Source organism: Nansenia antarctica (assembly GCF_963989245.1).
Source record: "Nansenia antarctica genome assembly, chromosome: 4".
Taxonomy (NCBI): Eukaryota; Metazoa; Chordata; class Actinopteri; order Argentiniformes; family Microstomatidae; genus Nansenia; species Nansenia antarctica.
This window is the reverse complement of record NC_137689.1, coordinates 264,831-279,716: the sequence shown is the minus strand read 5'-3', so window position 1 is coordinate 279,716 and position 14,886 is coordinate 264,831. Positions and strand designations below refer to the sequence as shown.

General features: G+C 47.6%; 1 protein-coding gene across 1 annotated transcript; it reads left to right on the top strand.

Annotated features, from left to right (window-relative positions):
* Positions 1 to 7,054: 7,054 nt before the first annotated feature.
* LOC308154836 (thread biopolymer filament subunit alpha) lies at positions 7,055 to 14,456 on the top strand (the record flags this gene model as incomplete). The annotated part of the gene is made up of 10 exons (XM_080528054.1): positions 7,055 to 7,570; positions 8,557 to 8,768; positions 9,438 to 9,498; positions 9,596 to 9,691; positions 11,157 to 11,333; positions 12,009 to 12,134; positions 12,401 to 12,514; positions 12,690 to 12,796; positions 13,580 to 13,887; positions 14,449 to 14,456. The coding sequence occupies 10 exons, from the start codon at positions 7,055 to 7,057 to the stop codon at positions 14,454 to 14,456; spliced, it is 1,725 nt and encodes a 574-aa protein (XP_080384180.1).
* Between the last annotated feature and the right edge of the window lie 430 nt (positions 14,457 to 14,886).

Genomic DNA, 14,886 nt, shown 5'->3' with positions numbered 1-14,886 from the left:
CAGATATACAACCCTGACTCTGGGTAAGTAATGGGACAGTTATACAACCCTGACCCTGGTAAGTAATGGGACAGTTATACAACCCTGACCCTGGGTAAGTAATGGGACAGTTATACAACCCTAACCCTGGGTAAGTAATGGGACAGATATACAACCCTGACCCTGGGTAAGTAATGGGACAGATATACAACCCTGACCCTGACCCTGGGTAAGTAATGGGACAGATATACAACCCTGACCCTGGGTAAGTAATGGGACAGATATACAACCCTGACCCTGGGTAAGTAATGGGACAGATATACAACCCTGACCCTGGGTAAGTAATGGGACAGTTATACAACCCTAACCCTGGGTAAGTAATGGGACAGATATACAACCCTAACCCTGGGTAAGTAATGGGACAGTTATACAACCCTGACCCTGGATAAGTAATGGGACAGTTATACAACCCTAACCCTGACCCTGGGTAAGTAATGGGACAGATATACAACCCTGACCCTGACCCTGGGTAAGTAATGGGACAGTTATACAACCCTAACCCTGGGTAAGTAATGGGACAGATATACAACCCTAACCCTGGGTAAGTAATGGGACAGATATACAACCCTGACCCTGGGTAAGTAATGGGACAGATATACAACCCTAACCCTGGGTAAGTAATGGGACAGTTATACAACCCTGACCCTGGGTAAGTAATGGGACAGTTATACAACCCTGACTCTGGGTAAGTAATGGGACAGATATACAACCCTGACCCTGGGTAAGTAATGGGACAGTTATACAACCCTGACCCTGGATAAGTAATGGGACAGATATACAACCCTGACCCTGGATAAGTAATGGGACAGATATACAACCCTGACCCTGGGTAAGTAATGGGACAGATATACAACCCTAACCCTGGGTAAGTAATGGGACAGATATACAACCCTGACCCTGGGTAAGTAATGGGACAGATATACAACCCTGACCCTGACCCTGGGTAAGTAATGGGACAGATATACAACCCTGACCCTGGGTAAGTAATGGGACAGTTATACAACCCTGACCCTGGGTAAGTAATGGGACAGTTATACAACCCTAACCCTGGGTAAGTAATGGGACTTCCTGTCTGACCGCCCCCAGAGGGTGCGGGTGGGCTCCCACACCTCCACAGCCCTCAGACTCAGCACTGGGTCCCCCCAGGGCTGCGTGCTAAGCCCCATCCTCTACAACCTCTACACCTACGACTTCACCCCCGTCCACCCCAGCAACTCCATCGTAAAGTTTGCAGACGACACCACCGTGGTGGGCTGCATCTCGGGGGGGGACGAGGTGGCGTACAGGGATGAGGTGGAGCAGCTGGGCAAGCTGTGCAAGGTTAACAACCTGCTGCTGAACCAGTCAAAGACCCAGGAAATCATCGTGGACTTCAGGAGGAAAAAATCTGAGGTCCAGCCCCTGCTCATCGACGGAGAGAGCGTGGAGAGAGTCTCAACCCTCCGATTCCTGGGGATGCACATGCGGGATGACCTGTCCTGGAAGACCAACACAGCAGCCATCATCAAGAAGGCACAACAGCGGCTCTACTTCCTGAGAGTCCTCAGGAAAAAACACATCAGACAGGAGCTGCTTGTGACCTTCTACCGCTGCACAGTGGAGAGCATCCTGACCTACTGCATCTGCGTGTGGTTCTCCAGCTGCACAGCCGCAGAGAGGAATGCGCTACAGAGAGTCGTGAGATCGGCCCAGAAGATCACCGGCGCCCCCCTCCCCTCTCTGGAAGAGCTGTACAACACACGCTGCCTCAGGAAGGCCTCCAAGATCTCCAGAGACCCATCCCACCCTGGGTACGAACACTTTGCTCGGCTGCCCTCGGACAGGCGTTTCAGGACCATGTTCGCAAGGACAAACAGACTGAAGCTCAGCTTCTACCCCAGGGCCATTCAGGCCCTGAACACAGCAAAGACCTAGGTTCTAGGCCCTGGACAATCTAGACAATTTGATGGCAGCTACTAGATTGAAATCAAGTGCAACACTGAAACACAACTGTGAACATTTCAAACCTGCAAACTGCGACACTTTAAATGAATGTGCAATAACACTATGTGCAATATGACAACCCTCGGGTACATAAGGTTGCAGAGAATAGGAAATGTTAGAATAGGTATAGCATAGCATAGAGTACAGCACAGTGTTTTATTTGTATAGTATAGTATAGTCGATAGTGTACATAGCCTTTATTTATGTAAACCAGCTCTTTTCCCTTCTTGTTTTTAGTTTTTTCTTTCCTAGCACCAGGGGAGCCCCCCCTCCCAAATTTCGTTGTTTGGTACCTGTACTATATCAATGACAAATAAAGACCATTCCATTCCATATACAACCCTAACCCTAACCCTGACCCTGGGTAAGTAATGGGACAGTTATACAACCCTGACCCTGGGTAAGTAATGGGACAGATATACAGTACCCTGGGTAAGTAATGGGATAGATTCACATAATGTCCAAATTGGCCACTTATGTTTAGTATTTAGTTGGCAATCCTTTGCATGCAATAACTTCCCATTGAGTTATCGATAACTGCCCATTGAGTTATCGATAACTGTCCATTGAGTTATCAATAACTGTCCATTGAGAGCCCCGCGGTGGCGTAGCGGTCTAAGCACTAGCCACTAGTGCAAGCTGCCCACCGGGGACTGGGATCGAATCCCGGTCTCGCCAGACACACAGGGAGCACACAGGGAGCGGCATATTGAGCGGCCGCTCCAGAGGGCGGTATAGGACTATTTCCGGACAAGGATCCGTCGCGCAACAGCGCCCCCGGGATGCCGGAATAACGGTGCTGGGCTCGAGGAGCCAGTCAGCTAGTCTGCCTGGCGATCTCCTCTGGGGCTGCCGGCCACGGGGTCGTGCGGCGGATCCTACGCAATAGGCAGGGGATAATTGGATGCTAGGTTGGGTTCAATTGGATACCAAATTGGTTGAAAAAGGGATAAAAATCTGAAGAAAAAAAAATATAAAAAAAAAATAACTGTCCATTGAGTTATCAATAACTGCCCATTGACCGCACCAGACACTGGAGATATGCTCTGCCAGGCCTGTACTGCAGCCATCTTATTATGTTGTTTGTTTTTAGGTCTTTTTGTCTAAAATCTTATCATCAGGAAATTAAATGTTCAACTGGATTTAAATCTGAAGACTGAAGACCAGTCAAGAACTTTCTCCTTTTTGGCCCAGAAACACAGAAACACTCCTTAGTTGCTACGGCCGTAGGTTCCAGTTAACTGGTTATACTGTATGATGGAGCGCCATCCAATGAGTTTGGAGGCATCTGCTTGTAAATATATATATATATATACATACATACATACATACATACATACATACATTACATATATACAGTATATACATACATCCATACATCCATATACATATACAATATATACATACATACATACATACATACATACATACATACATACATACATACATATATATACATACATACAGTGGGGTGCAAAGAATGTGGGCTTTTTACAGTTTCAAAATAATAAAACAAGGAAAAAGGCCTTGAGCAAAAGTTTGGGAACCCTGTCAGCTAGTACTTTGTAACTCCTCCGTGGGCATCTACTGTATAACAGCTTGCAAACACTTCCTGTAGCCAGCTAAGAGTCTTTCAATTCTTGTTTTTGGAATTTTCCCCCATTCTTCCAGGCAGAACACCTCTAGCTCAGAAATATTCTTCGGCCTTCTTGCATGCACGGCATGTTTGAGATCTCTCCACAGATTTTCAATAATAATCAAGTCTGGGGACTGAGATGGCCATTTCAAAACCTTCATCCGTCTTTCCTGGAGGTACTTTTGAGGTATGCTTCGAGTCATTGTCTTGCTGGAATACCTAACCTCTCTTCAACTTCAATTTCTGGACTGACCTTCGAACATTAGCCTCTAGAATGTCTTGATATTTGGTGGAATCCATTCTTCCTTCCACCCGCACAATATTGCCTGTGCCCCCAGCTGCTACACAACCCCAAAGCATAATGGATCCACCTCCATGCTTAACAGTTGGCAAGGTGTTCTTCTCTACAAATGCTTCACCCTTTTTTCTCAACATACCTTCTTTGGTTGTGGACAAAACGTTTTTTTGACACAACAGCCACTGCAGTCTGATACTTTAGAAGGCATGGAGTTACTTCAGAGTATACTATAGTTCAACCTTGGAATTATATTCACCTGACTCATTGAAGCCCTAACAAGTAAATCACCTTGGTCTGGGCCTTAGTAATCATCTTCTCGCACTTCTTTGCACAGGGCCCTTTTCCTTTTTTATCGTTTAAAAACTATTAAATAAAAAGAAACCTTGCTTTAAAATTAGCAGAAAGGTGTCATGTTTAACTTTGAAGCATTTAGTGTTCAGGTTTGCTTTCAGTCACTTGGAGATGAATTGTAACAGACATTGAAACCAGGGGTGCCCTGGGGGTACACTGTCTCTCTGTCCTCCAGCAGAGAAGATGTTTCTGTTACTTCAGATTCTGCTGCCGTCAGCAGTTCATCATCCATCCAGGCAGTTCTCCTGGCAGCTTTACATGCCCAAACAATGTTTCACCAGCTGGGCTGCTGTAAATCTGTACCTCCCTTCTTCTCCAAACCTTCCACAGGCAATCACTCTGCTATTGATAATAATAAATTATCACTCTGCTATTGATAATATCACTCTGCTATTGATAATATCACTCTGGTGTTGATAATATCACTCTGGTGTTGATAATATCACTCTGGTGTTGATAATATCACTCTGCTATTGATAATATTCAGATTCAGATTCAGATAACGTTTATTGCCATTATGCATTACACATATAGGAATTTGCTTCGTCATTACAGTAAGTGCGTTTATACTTTTTTCACGTGTCAAAAAACAGGACAACACAACAACAACAACACAGGACAGACAACAGTGCATTGGATAGTGCGGTATAAAGTGCAGTGCAGAGTTTTTACATAGGGTAGTGCAGAGTCCAGAGTCCAGTGCATATTCAGTCCTGGGCAGACTTGGGGGCGGGGGGAGGGGGAAGCCAGAGTCATTTATCAGCCTGGCGGCTGAGGGGTAGAAACTGAGCCTGTGGCGGGCCTTCAGTGCCTTAGGCAGCCGCAACCTTCTTCCAGAGGGAAGCAGGGTGAGGAGGCCGTGGCCGGGGTGGAAGGGGTCTGCCATGATCTTCCTTGCCCTCCTCTGGTCACTCTGGTGTTGATAATATTTGTCTGATCTGTCTATAAGACCTCTTTCCAGACCTCTGCAGCTGTTAGCCAACTGTCACCTGACCCTAACCCGTAACCCTGACCCTGTCTGAGGATAACTAGCGGTTTGCACCTTGCAGTGATCCTCTGTAGTTCAGCTGGGGGGCTATTCTGAGGAGGGTCACTGACACCTCCTCCCTCCTGGTGAGAGTTCCTGGTCTGTGGGACAGTAGTTCTACCTCTTGGAGAGAGTTCCTGGTCTGTGGGACAGTTGTTCTACCTCTTGGAGAGAGTTCCTGAGCTGTGGGACAGTTGTTCTACCTCCTGGAGAGAGTTCCTGGTCTGTGGGACAGTAGTTCTACCTCTTGGAGAGAGTTCCTGGTCTGTGGGACAGTAGTTCTACCTCCTGGAGAGAGTTCCTGGTCTGTGAGACAGTAGTTCTACCTCTTGGAGAGAGTTCCTGGTCTGTGGGACAGTTGTTGTTTTGGGGGTTTCTTAATTCTGGTGAGTATTTTTCGGTCGTCCAGTGTAGAAGTCTCCCTTGGCCTACCAGCCCATTTTAAATTATTATTAATGATGTTCAAAATGTTGTAATTTCTCTATGGCGAAACCAATTTGTATACAATACCCTCAAATGCTGCCTTCTCCTGTACGTCTCCCAGGGGCTAGGGTTAGGGTTCGGGGACGACCACCCCTCTTCCACCCCTGTTCCACCAAGGCATCTTGAGGTTCCTGATCTCCTTTTCTTCGCATTTCGACAACAGCTCTCAGCCAGGAAAACTGGTTCCAAAGTGGCACCAACACCTGGCTGGTCTGGAACTTACCTCAGGGGCTAGACCCGGGATTATAACTAATAATTATATTATTATTATTATTATTATTCAATTGAATGGGAAAGTGGTACTGTAGGTTCACTAGCACCAGCCCAGAACTAGAACTAGCTTCACATTGGTGGGAAGGACAAATGAAGCTCCAGTATTTACTCTTTGTGATGCATTTGCAAGACAAGGTTCCGTATGGGAACTGGAGTAATAGAATACAGAAATAAAGCTCCTTATTTTGCACCACAGATTGGCATATGTACAGTATCAGGCCAATGAGAACTCAGTGGATCAGAAAGGGAAAGGGACCTCGAACTGAACCCGACCCAATGCTACAAGAACAAATCCACAAATCCACAAATCCCATCTCAATCTCCTTCTGTTTCAGCACGTTGCATACCATATGCCTCCTGTCAGAGCCCTGCTGCTGGTCCTGAGGGCCAGGGAGTGATAGAATATTCACCTGCCCTTCACTGGCGAAGCATGGGGAATGATTTATGAGCCAAGCTGTCAGCGAGACGCTACAATCTCTTAAAACGCTTCGTAGCTCGACACTGGTAGATAAAATGGAAATCAGTCTCTGCCAGGCGGTTTAATGACCTAAGCAGAGGAGCCAGCCGAGGTGACAAAGCAGCGGTCGCGTGGTGCCATGGTAACCACGACACACATCCCACCAGTGCAGTCCCAGTGGCAGCTGAGGGAGGCAAAGCTTTTGGTAACAGGCTTCAGCGCCTGGTAGCCTGGGGGCAGGGGGGGGCGGGGGCAGGGGTATCACACCAGGCCTGTCAGGGGGAGCCGTGCGCCTGTCAGGGAGAGCGGCATGCCCGTGGGGGAGACGCTGGCCTGCCTGTCAGCCCCTTCTTCTCTCTGCATTGACGTGGGCGGCCCCCACCACCCCCCCCACCCAGCTGATAGGCAGCCTGGGAGGCTGTGCCCCCCTGAGACTCTGTATATAAGCCGGTCTGCTCTCTGAGCCGCCACACAGAGACTCTGAACCTGCTTCTGCTGCAGACCGACATGGCAGAGACCAACCTGAGGATCAGCGGGGGGGCGGTGAGGTTCGGGGCGACCTACGGCGGCAACAGGCTGTTCTCTGGCCGGAGCGGCGGAGGCGGAGGGGGAGGGGGGGCCGGGATGGCCCTCTCCAGATCCTTCGGGATGGGAGGCGGTGGGGGGGGGCTCAGCATGAAGGGAGGGGCAGGCATGGGCATGGGGATGGGCATGGGGATGGGGATGGGCATGGGGATGGGTGGAGGTGGAGGTGGAGGTGGAGGTGGAGGAGGGGGCAGGGCAGGGTTCAGGGCGGGTGTCGCCCCTCTTAAGGCTCGCCTGGGCGGCCGCGGCTTCAAGATCGGAGGCTACGGGTTCAACCCGTCCTTCCTGGGCGCGGCGGCCAGCGTGGAGGCGGGCGTCAGCCCCGTGCCCAGCATCGACCCCTCGCTGCCCTCGCTGGACACCGTGCAGGTCACCCGCCTGAAGGAGAAGGAGGAGCTGCAGGTCCTGAACGACAAGTTCGCCACCTTCATCGACAAGGTATGACATCACACTCACCTGTACATCACACTCACCTGTACATCACACTCACCTGGGCCGACACACCTCCATTCAGGGCAGTGGCTAGGCTAGGCTAGGCTAGTGGCTAGGGGGATCATTTACAAACAACATTTTTGTACTTCTACTTAAACCAAGGAATGAATCTAACCCAGTGTCTGTGTATCTGCTTGGACAAGCACATTAACAACCTCTCTTCCTGTTCACCCTAGAGGACGTGACCTCTGACCTGTGAGGATGTTTCATACAGATGTCTGATTGATGATTGGTTCATACATCATTTATATTTATGCTGAGCTTCAATCGAAAACCCAATAGAGAAAGTGGAATCAGATTGTCCTTGTTTGGGATTGATAGCAGTGCTTCTGTTGGCAGTCAACGCCGTTTAATATAATCACTCTTATATGTAACTAGGAAAACAATTTGCATATAATTCAATCTCACAAAAATAAGATCCGATGAGGCTGATAGCGACGCACGGATGTCAATGTTCAGAATCAATCAAACTAATCGAGTCAGTCCCTCTTTAGTGGATAAACTCATCACACATGTGGAAATCTAATCTAAATCAATCTGTGGGTTTATTTCATTATTCATGTACAGTGGTGGACTCAGGCTGTTTGAAGGGCAGGGGGGGCGAAAAGAAAAAAAGGGCACCTACTGCACAACATGAGACCCCATCAGTGCACATGGTCAAGTTTAGACCATTGGAAGGGCAGCCAATAGGGCACATCCTCTAATTTTGCCATTCAAAAGGGCACTTTAGTGAGACGTTTTTCAACTGTGGGGGCACATGGTCAAGTTTAGACCATTGAAGGGGCACCAATAGGGCACGTCCTCTCATTTTCGCCACTCAAAAGGGCACTTAAGACAGACGTTTTTCAACCGTGGGGGCACCAGGAGGGGCGGTCGCCCCCCCTGCCCCCCCCCTAGAGTCCGCCAGTGTTCATGTGTCTCTCGTCCCCCAGGCGCGCTCCCTGGACCAGCAGAACGCCGTGCTGAAGGCCAAGATCTCTATGTTCACCAACCCGGAGCAGGGCGGCCCGGCCAGCGCCTCCATCCTGCTCACCTCCGCCATCGGCGCCTACAAGACCCAGATCAGCGGCCTCGCCATCACCAAGGAGGCCATCCTGGCAGAGATCGACCACTACAAGGGCGTCATCGATGACGTCCAGACCAGGTGGGTGGTGTGAACAGAGACTAACAGAGTCTAGAGTTGTCTAGTAGACTAGAACAGATGACCCCACAACACAGGAAATAGTGGCCCACAAAACTGTTAAGTGACCCTACAATGCACTGATTACAGTGATCTGCGAAAACAGTGAACTGTGACCCCATGATACTGTACAGCTGTACAGGGTTGTATTGATACTGTACAGTGGGTTGTATTGGTAATGTAGTGGGTTGTATTGATAATGCACAGTGGGTTGTATTTCATAACATCGTGTCTCTCAGCAGTTTAATGGCCAGTTGAGTCATATTATTATATCATCTGCAGCACATTTTAGGAGGAAAGCTCAACTTTGTGAAGAATGTAAATTTGTGCTGTCAGCAAATCAATAGATTTAATGCTGAGAAGAAGAACTTCCTCATTTCTCAAGCAAGACGTGGACGTTTACCTACACTGTATCCATCAATATGCTGCTTCCTACAGATTAAGGCTACGTATGAGAGTCTTCTGTTGTTGATGTGAAACCGACTCTGTTGACCCTGTTGACCCTGTTGACTGTTGACTCTGTTGACTCTGTTAACTCTGTTGACTTGTTGACTCTGTTGACTTGTTGACTCTGTTGACTTGTTGACTCTGTTGACTCTGTTGACTCTGTTGACCCTGTTGACCCTGTTAAAGGTACGAGGAGGAGTCATCCCAGACCAAGTCACTAGAGATGGACTGGACCACGTTAAAGGAGGTAGGAGGTCGACGTGTTGAGCCATAAAATGATCAGAAGAGAGAAACAGAAAGATGATGAACAGAAAGATGAAGGTCTGACTTGTCTCCCGCTACAGGAAGTGGACAGTCTCTACCTGAACATCTTTGAGCTCCAGACCTCCATTGGTGGACTGGAAGACCAGATCACTCTCTCAAAGCAGGTGTATAATGCTGTAAGTACTATATAACATATCTATATATATATATATATACGTGTACTATATACTAACTTCTTTACTGTAAGATTATTCAGAGGAGCAATTTTACACTCTCTTGCAAAACACTGTTAACATTGAAACAGCTTTCCTTGGTTCATCTAGAAGATGTATTTTTATTAGAGTTCTACATATGCAGTGTTCCATGTCTGCTCCTGTTCTCCATCAGTAAAAGCATTTCTCTCCCAGTCCTCCAGAGATGCGCCCCCCCCCTGCCCCCCTCCCCCCCGCGCCCCTGCCCAGGCGTTGCATTAAAATGTCTCCCCATCAATTATGGAGATTCAGACAAGCCCAGAGCCTGCACTCAAACACTAAGCCCCACTACTCTCTTCTCTCGTTACTTCTCTCTCTCTTTCTCCTTCTCTCTCTCTCTCTGTCTCTCTCTCTCTCTCTTTCTCCTTCTCTCTCTCTCTCTCTCTCTGTCTCTCTCTCTCTCTTTCTCCTTCTCTCTCTCTCTCTCTCTGTCTCTCTCTCTCTCTGTCTCTCTCTCTCTCTCTCCCTATCTCTCTGTCTCTCTCTCTGTCTCTCTCTGTCTCTCTCTCTGTCTCTCTCTCTCTCTCTCCCTATCTCTCTGTCTCTCTCTCTGTCTCTCTCTCTCTGTCTCTCTCTCTCTCTCTGTCTCTCTCTCTCTCTCTCTGTCTCTCTCTGTGTCTCTCTCTCTGTCTCTCTCTCTGTCTCTCCCTCTCTCTGTCTCTCTCTCTCTCTCTCCCTCTCTCTCTCTCTCTCTCTCTCTCTCTCTCTCTCTCTCTCTCTCTCTCTCTCTCTCTCTCTCAGTAAAACCACCCAGATGACACAGTGTCGTGTACGTTCCAGAAGTGTGTTCAGACATTAGGAATTCACATCACAGGAGCTATGAGTCACTCAGGAGCCATCCAGCATACCAACACAGCTATATTGATATAAACAGGGAAATATTTGGTGCTATGAACATTTGTTTACTATATTGCTACTTTGGGTCTGTGAGACAGGAAATTAAATACATAAATAAATAAATAAAAGACATGGTTCATTCAGGAGGTAGAGGCTGTGTCTCAGGAGGTAGAGGCTGTGTCTCAGGAGGTAGAGGCTGTGTCTCAGGAGGTAGAGGCTGTGTCTCAGGAGGTAGAGGCTGTGTCTCAGGAGGTAGAGGCTGTGTCTCAGGAGGTAGAGCCGGCATCTAATGATCACAAGGTTGGCAGATCGGCGGTTCGATCCACGGCTGGCCACATGTCGAGGTGTCCTCGGGCAAGACACTGAACCCCAAATTGCTCCCAATGAGCGGGCCAGCGCCTTTTGGCGTGTAGCTTGTCGCCATCGGTGTGTGAATGTGTGTGTGAATGTGTGAATGAGAGGCCGTTGTAAAGCGCTTTGGAATAAGGAGCTATGTAAGTCAGTCTGTTTACCATGTAACGGACTTCCTGTCTCTCTGTGGTTTGGGTTCCAGAAAGTGACGGAGGTGAGGAACATCGTGACCGGCAGCGTGCGGTCGGCCTTCTCCATCTCGGTGGACAACACGGCCCAGGCCCAGGACCTGACCTCCGCCCTGGCCGACGTCAAGCTGCACTACGAGGCGCTGGCCCAGCGCAGCAAGCAGGACAACCTGGCCTCCGTCCAGGACAGCGTAGGTCTCCCAGCATGCATCTGTTCAGCCTCCCAGCATGCATCTGTCCAGCCTCCCAGCATGCATCTGTCCAGCCTCCCAGCATGCATCTGTTCAGCCTCCCAGCATGCATCTGTTCAGGACAGCGTAGGTCACCTCCCAGCATGCATCTGTTCAGGACAGCGTAGGTTTGGCTCCCAGCATGCATCTGTTCAGGACAGCGTAGGTTTGGCTCCCAGCATGCATCTGTTCAGCCTCCCAGCATGCATCTGTTCAGGACAGTGTAGGTCATCTCCCAGCATGCATCTGTTCAGGACAGTGTAGGTCATCTCCCAGCATGCATCTGTTCAGGACAGTGTAGGTCATCTCCCAGCATGCATCTGTTCAGGACAGTGTAGGTCATCTCCCAGCATGCATCTGTTCAGGACAGTGTAGGTCATCTCCCAGCATGCATCTGTCCATCCTGCATGAGTCTCAAGTCAGTTCTTCATTATCTCTGTCTGCAGACCTGCTGTACCTGACGCCTCAGCCAGACTATCCTACTCATATGTGTGTGTCTCCCTCAAGTGGATGTTTCTGGTATTGCAGTAGACTTGGTGGTACAGGGCAGGCGGCCTCTCTTGTTCTTTAAAACATTGATCACATGACCAGACATGAAGATGACATGAACCTTCCTCTCCTCTCTTGTCCCACCAGATCTCCATGATGTCGATCACCGTCCAGCCCAGCGCCCAGAGTCTGACCCAGACCAAAGAGGAGCTGCGCGTCTACAAACTCCAGATCGACTCGGTGCAGAGAGAGATAGACAGACTGAAGACTCTGGTAGGGTCGCCAGGGTCACAGCGCTCCAGTTGTAGTGACCACATCTGTGTAGATGATAGATGACAGATGACAGATGATAGGTGATAGGTGATAGATGATAGATGATAGATGATAGGTGATAGGTGATAGATGATAGATGGTAGATGGTAGGTGATAGGTGATAGATGTGTAGATGATAGCTGTGAATGTCTCATCTGTCTCATCTGTTTCGTCTGTCTCGTCTGTCTCATCTGTCTCATCTGTTTCGTCTGTTTCGTCTGTTTCAGAACGTCCAGCTGGAGTCTCAGGTGGAGGAGGCGGAGTCTCAGTCCAGCTCACACACAGAGACCTACCAGGACCAGGTGCTCACGCTGAAGTCGCAGCTTGATGACATCAGAAAGGTGAGGACTGTGTCCCCTAACCCTCACCTGTACAGGAACACTGACCCTCACCTGGACAGATACAGGAACACTGACACAAGGAGAATAATTACTGATGATTTCAAAATATACTTTGAAAGAGCAGCGCTCCTTCTTATGGTGAAAGTGATGTTAATGTGTTCTGCACTTTCTACAGCAAATAACCCACTATGGTCAAGAATACCAGGAGCTCCTGGCCAGTAAGATGTCCCTGGATGTTGAGATCACGGCATACAAGAAGCTCCTAGACAGTGAGGAGAGCAGGTAAGTGAATATGGTCTATGTATATATATATATGTGACACCTTCTAATGTTTTGGTCCGCATGTCGGCAACCAATCAAAATGTTCTGACTTTTCTTTTGAAACATGGAACTATGTTTCAACGTTGTTGAGAATCACAACACACACTCGCTAGTCAAGCCAAAATACTGCAACATCACAATGGATTGGGTGAGTAATCCCCACTGCTACCTAGTTAACTACAACACTACTTTACATTGTTACCTAGTTAACTACAACACTACTTTACATTGTTACCTAGTTAACTACACTACTTTACATTGTTACCTAGTTAACTACAACACTACTTTACATTGTTACCTAGTTAACTAGAACACTACTTTACATTGTTACCTAGTTAACTAGAACACTACTTTACATTGTTACCTAGTTAACTAGAACACTACTTTACATTGTTACCTAGTTAACTACAACACTACTTTACATTGTTACCTAGTTAACTACACTACTTTACATTGTTACCTAGTTAACTACAACACTACTTTACATTGTTACCTAGTTAACTACAACACTACTTTACATTGTTAGCAGGCTCACAAAACAAGCTGTGCTAGTTGACTAGCGATGTGTCGTTGATTTTCAACAACGCGGAAATGTATTTAAATGTTTAGAAAGAAAAGTGTGATGATTACATCAGATCCCGACATGAGGACCAAAGCGTTAGAACGCGTCACCTTACACATCGCCTGTGTGGTGATTGATCCACACTGAAGTGATATTGATAAATTGTATTTGTGATGTTTCAGACTGAAGTCTGGAGGAGGCGTGACTGTTCACATGTCCAAGTCAGCCAGTGGAGGAGGAGGAGGTGGAGGCGCGGCTGGTCTTGCTTTTGGTGGTGGCGGCGCGGGTGGTGGGCTGTGGAGTGGCCTGGGCCTGGGCATGGGCGGAGGTCTGGGCTACGGAGGAGGAGGAGGAGGAGGAGGCTATGGAGGAGGAGGAGGAGGAGGAGGCTACGGAGGAGGAGGAGGAGGAGGCTATGGAGGAGGGCTGGGGCTGGGCGGTGGCTCCTTCGGGGGCAGCTACATGTCCTCCAGTCTGAGCAGCAGTGCGCGTGAGTACAGCTGGTCCTCTCAACTACCTACATTTATATTTATAAAACACCTGAATGCAGATAACTTTATAAAACACCTGAATGCAGATAACTTTATAAAACACCTGAATGCAGATAACTTTATAAAACACCTGAATGCAGATAACTTTATAAAACACCTGAATGCAGATAACTTTATAAAACACCTGAATGCAGATAACTTTATAAAACACCTGAATGCAGATAACTTTATTAAACACCTGAATGCAGATAACTTTATAAAACACCTGAATGCAGATAACTTTATAAAACACCTGAATGCAGATAACTTTATAAAACACCTGAATGCAGATAACTTTATAAAACACCTGAATGCAGATAACTTTATTAAACACCTGAATGCAGATAACTTTATTAAACACCTGAATGCAGATAACTTTATTAAACACCTGAATGCAGATAACTTTATAAAACACCTGAATGCAGATGATAACTTTATAACTTTATAACTTTATAACTTTGACCGTTTATTGCAGCCGAACTCATCTGAACATCTCTTTTCTCTTCCAGTTTCCTCAACAGTGTTCTAAGGATGTTCAACAGTGTTCTAAGGAAAATAAACAATAAATGAAAAACATCTTCTGTTGTCTGTTGATTCTTAGGATATAAAGGGAAACCTAGGATATAAAGAGAAACCTAGGATATAGAGGGAAACCTAGGATATAAAGAGAAGCCTAGGATATAAAGGGAAACCTAGGATATAAAGAGAAGCCTAGGATATAAAGGGAAACCTAGGATATAAAGAGAAACCTAGGATATAGAGAGAAACCTAGGATATAAAGGGAAACCTAGGATAGAGAGAAACCTAGGATATAGACAGGGGTGCACATAACTGGTGCGCCAGTGCGCATGCGTCGCCAAAATGCATGTTGCGCGGAGGATCAGCGGCATGAACGCGCTCTTGCGCACCAACAGCTGGAAGCGCTGGGAGAGGAATTGACTTCCTCAAAACTCCTACTG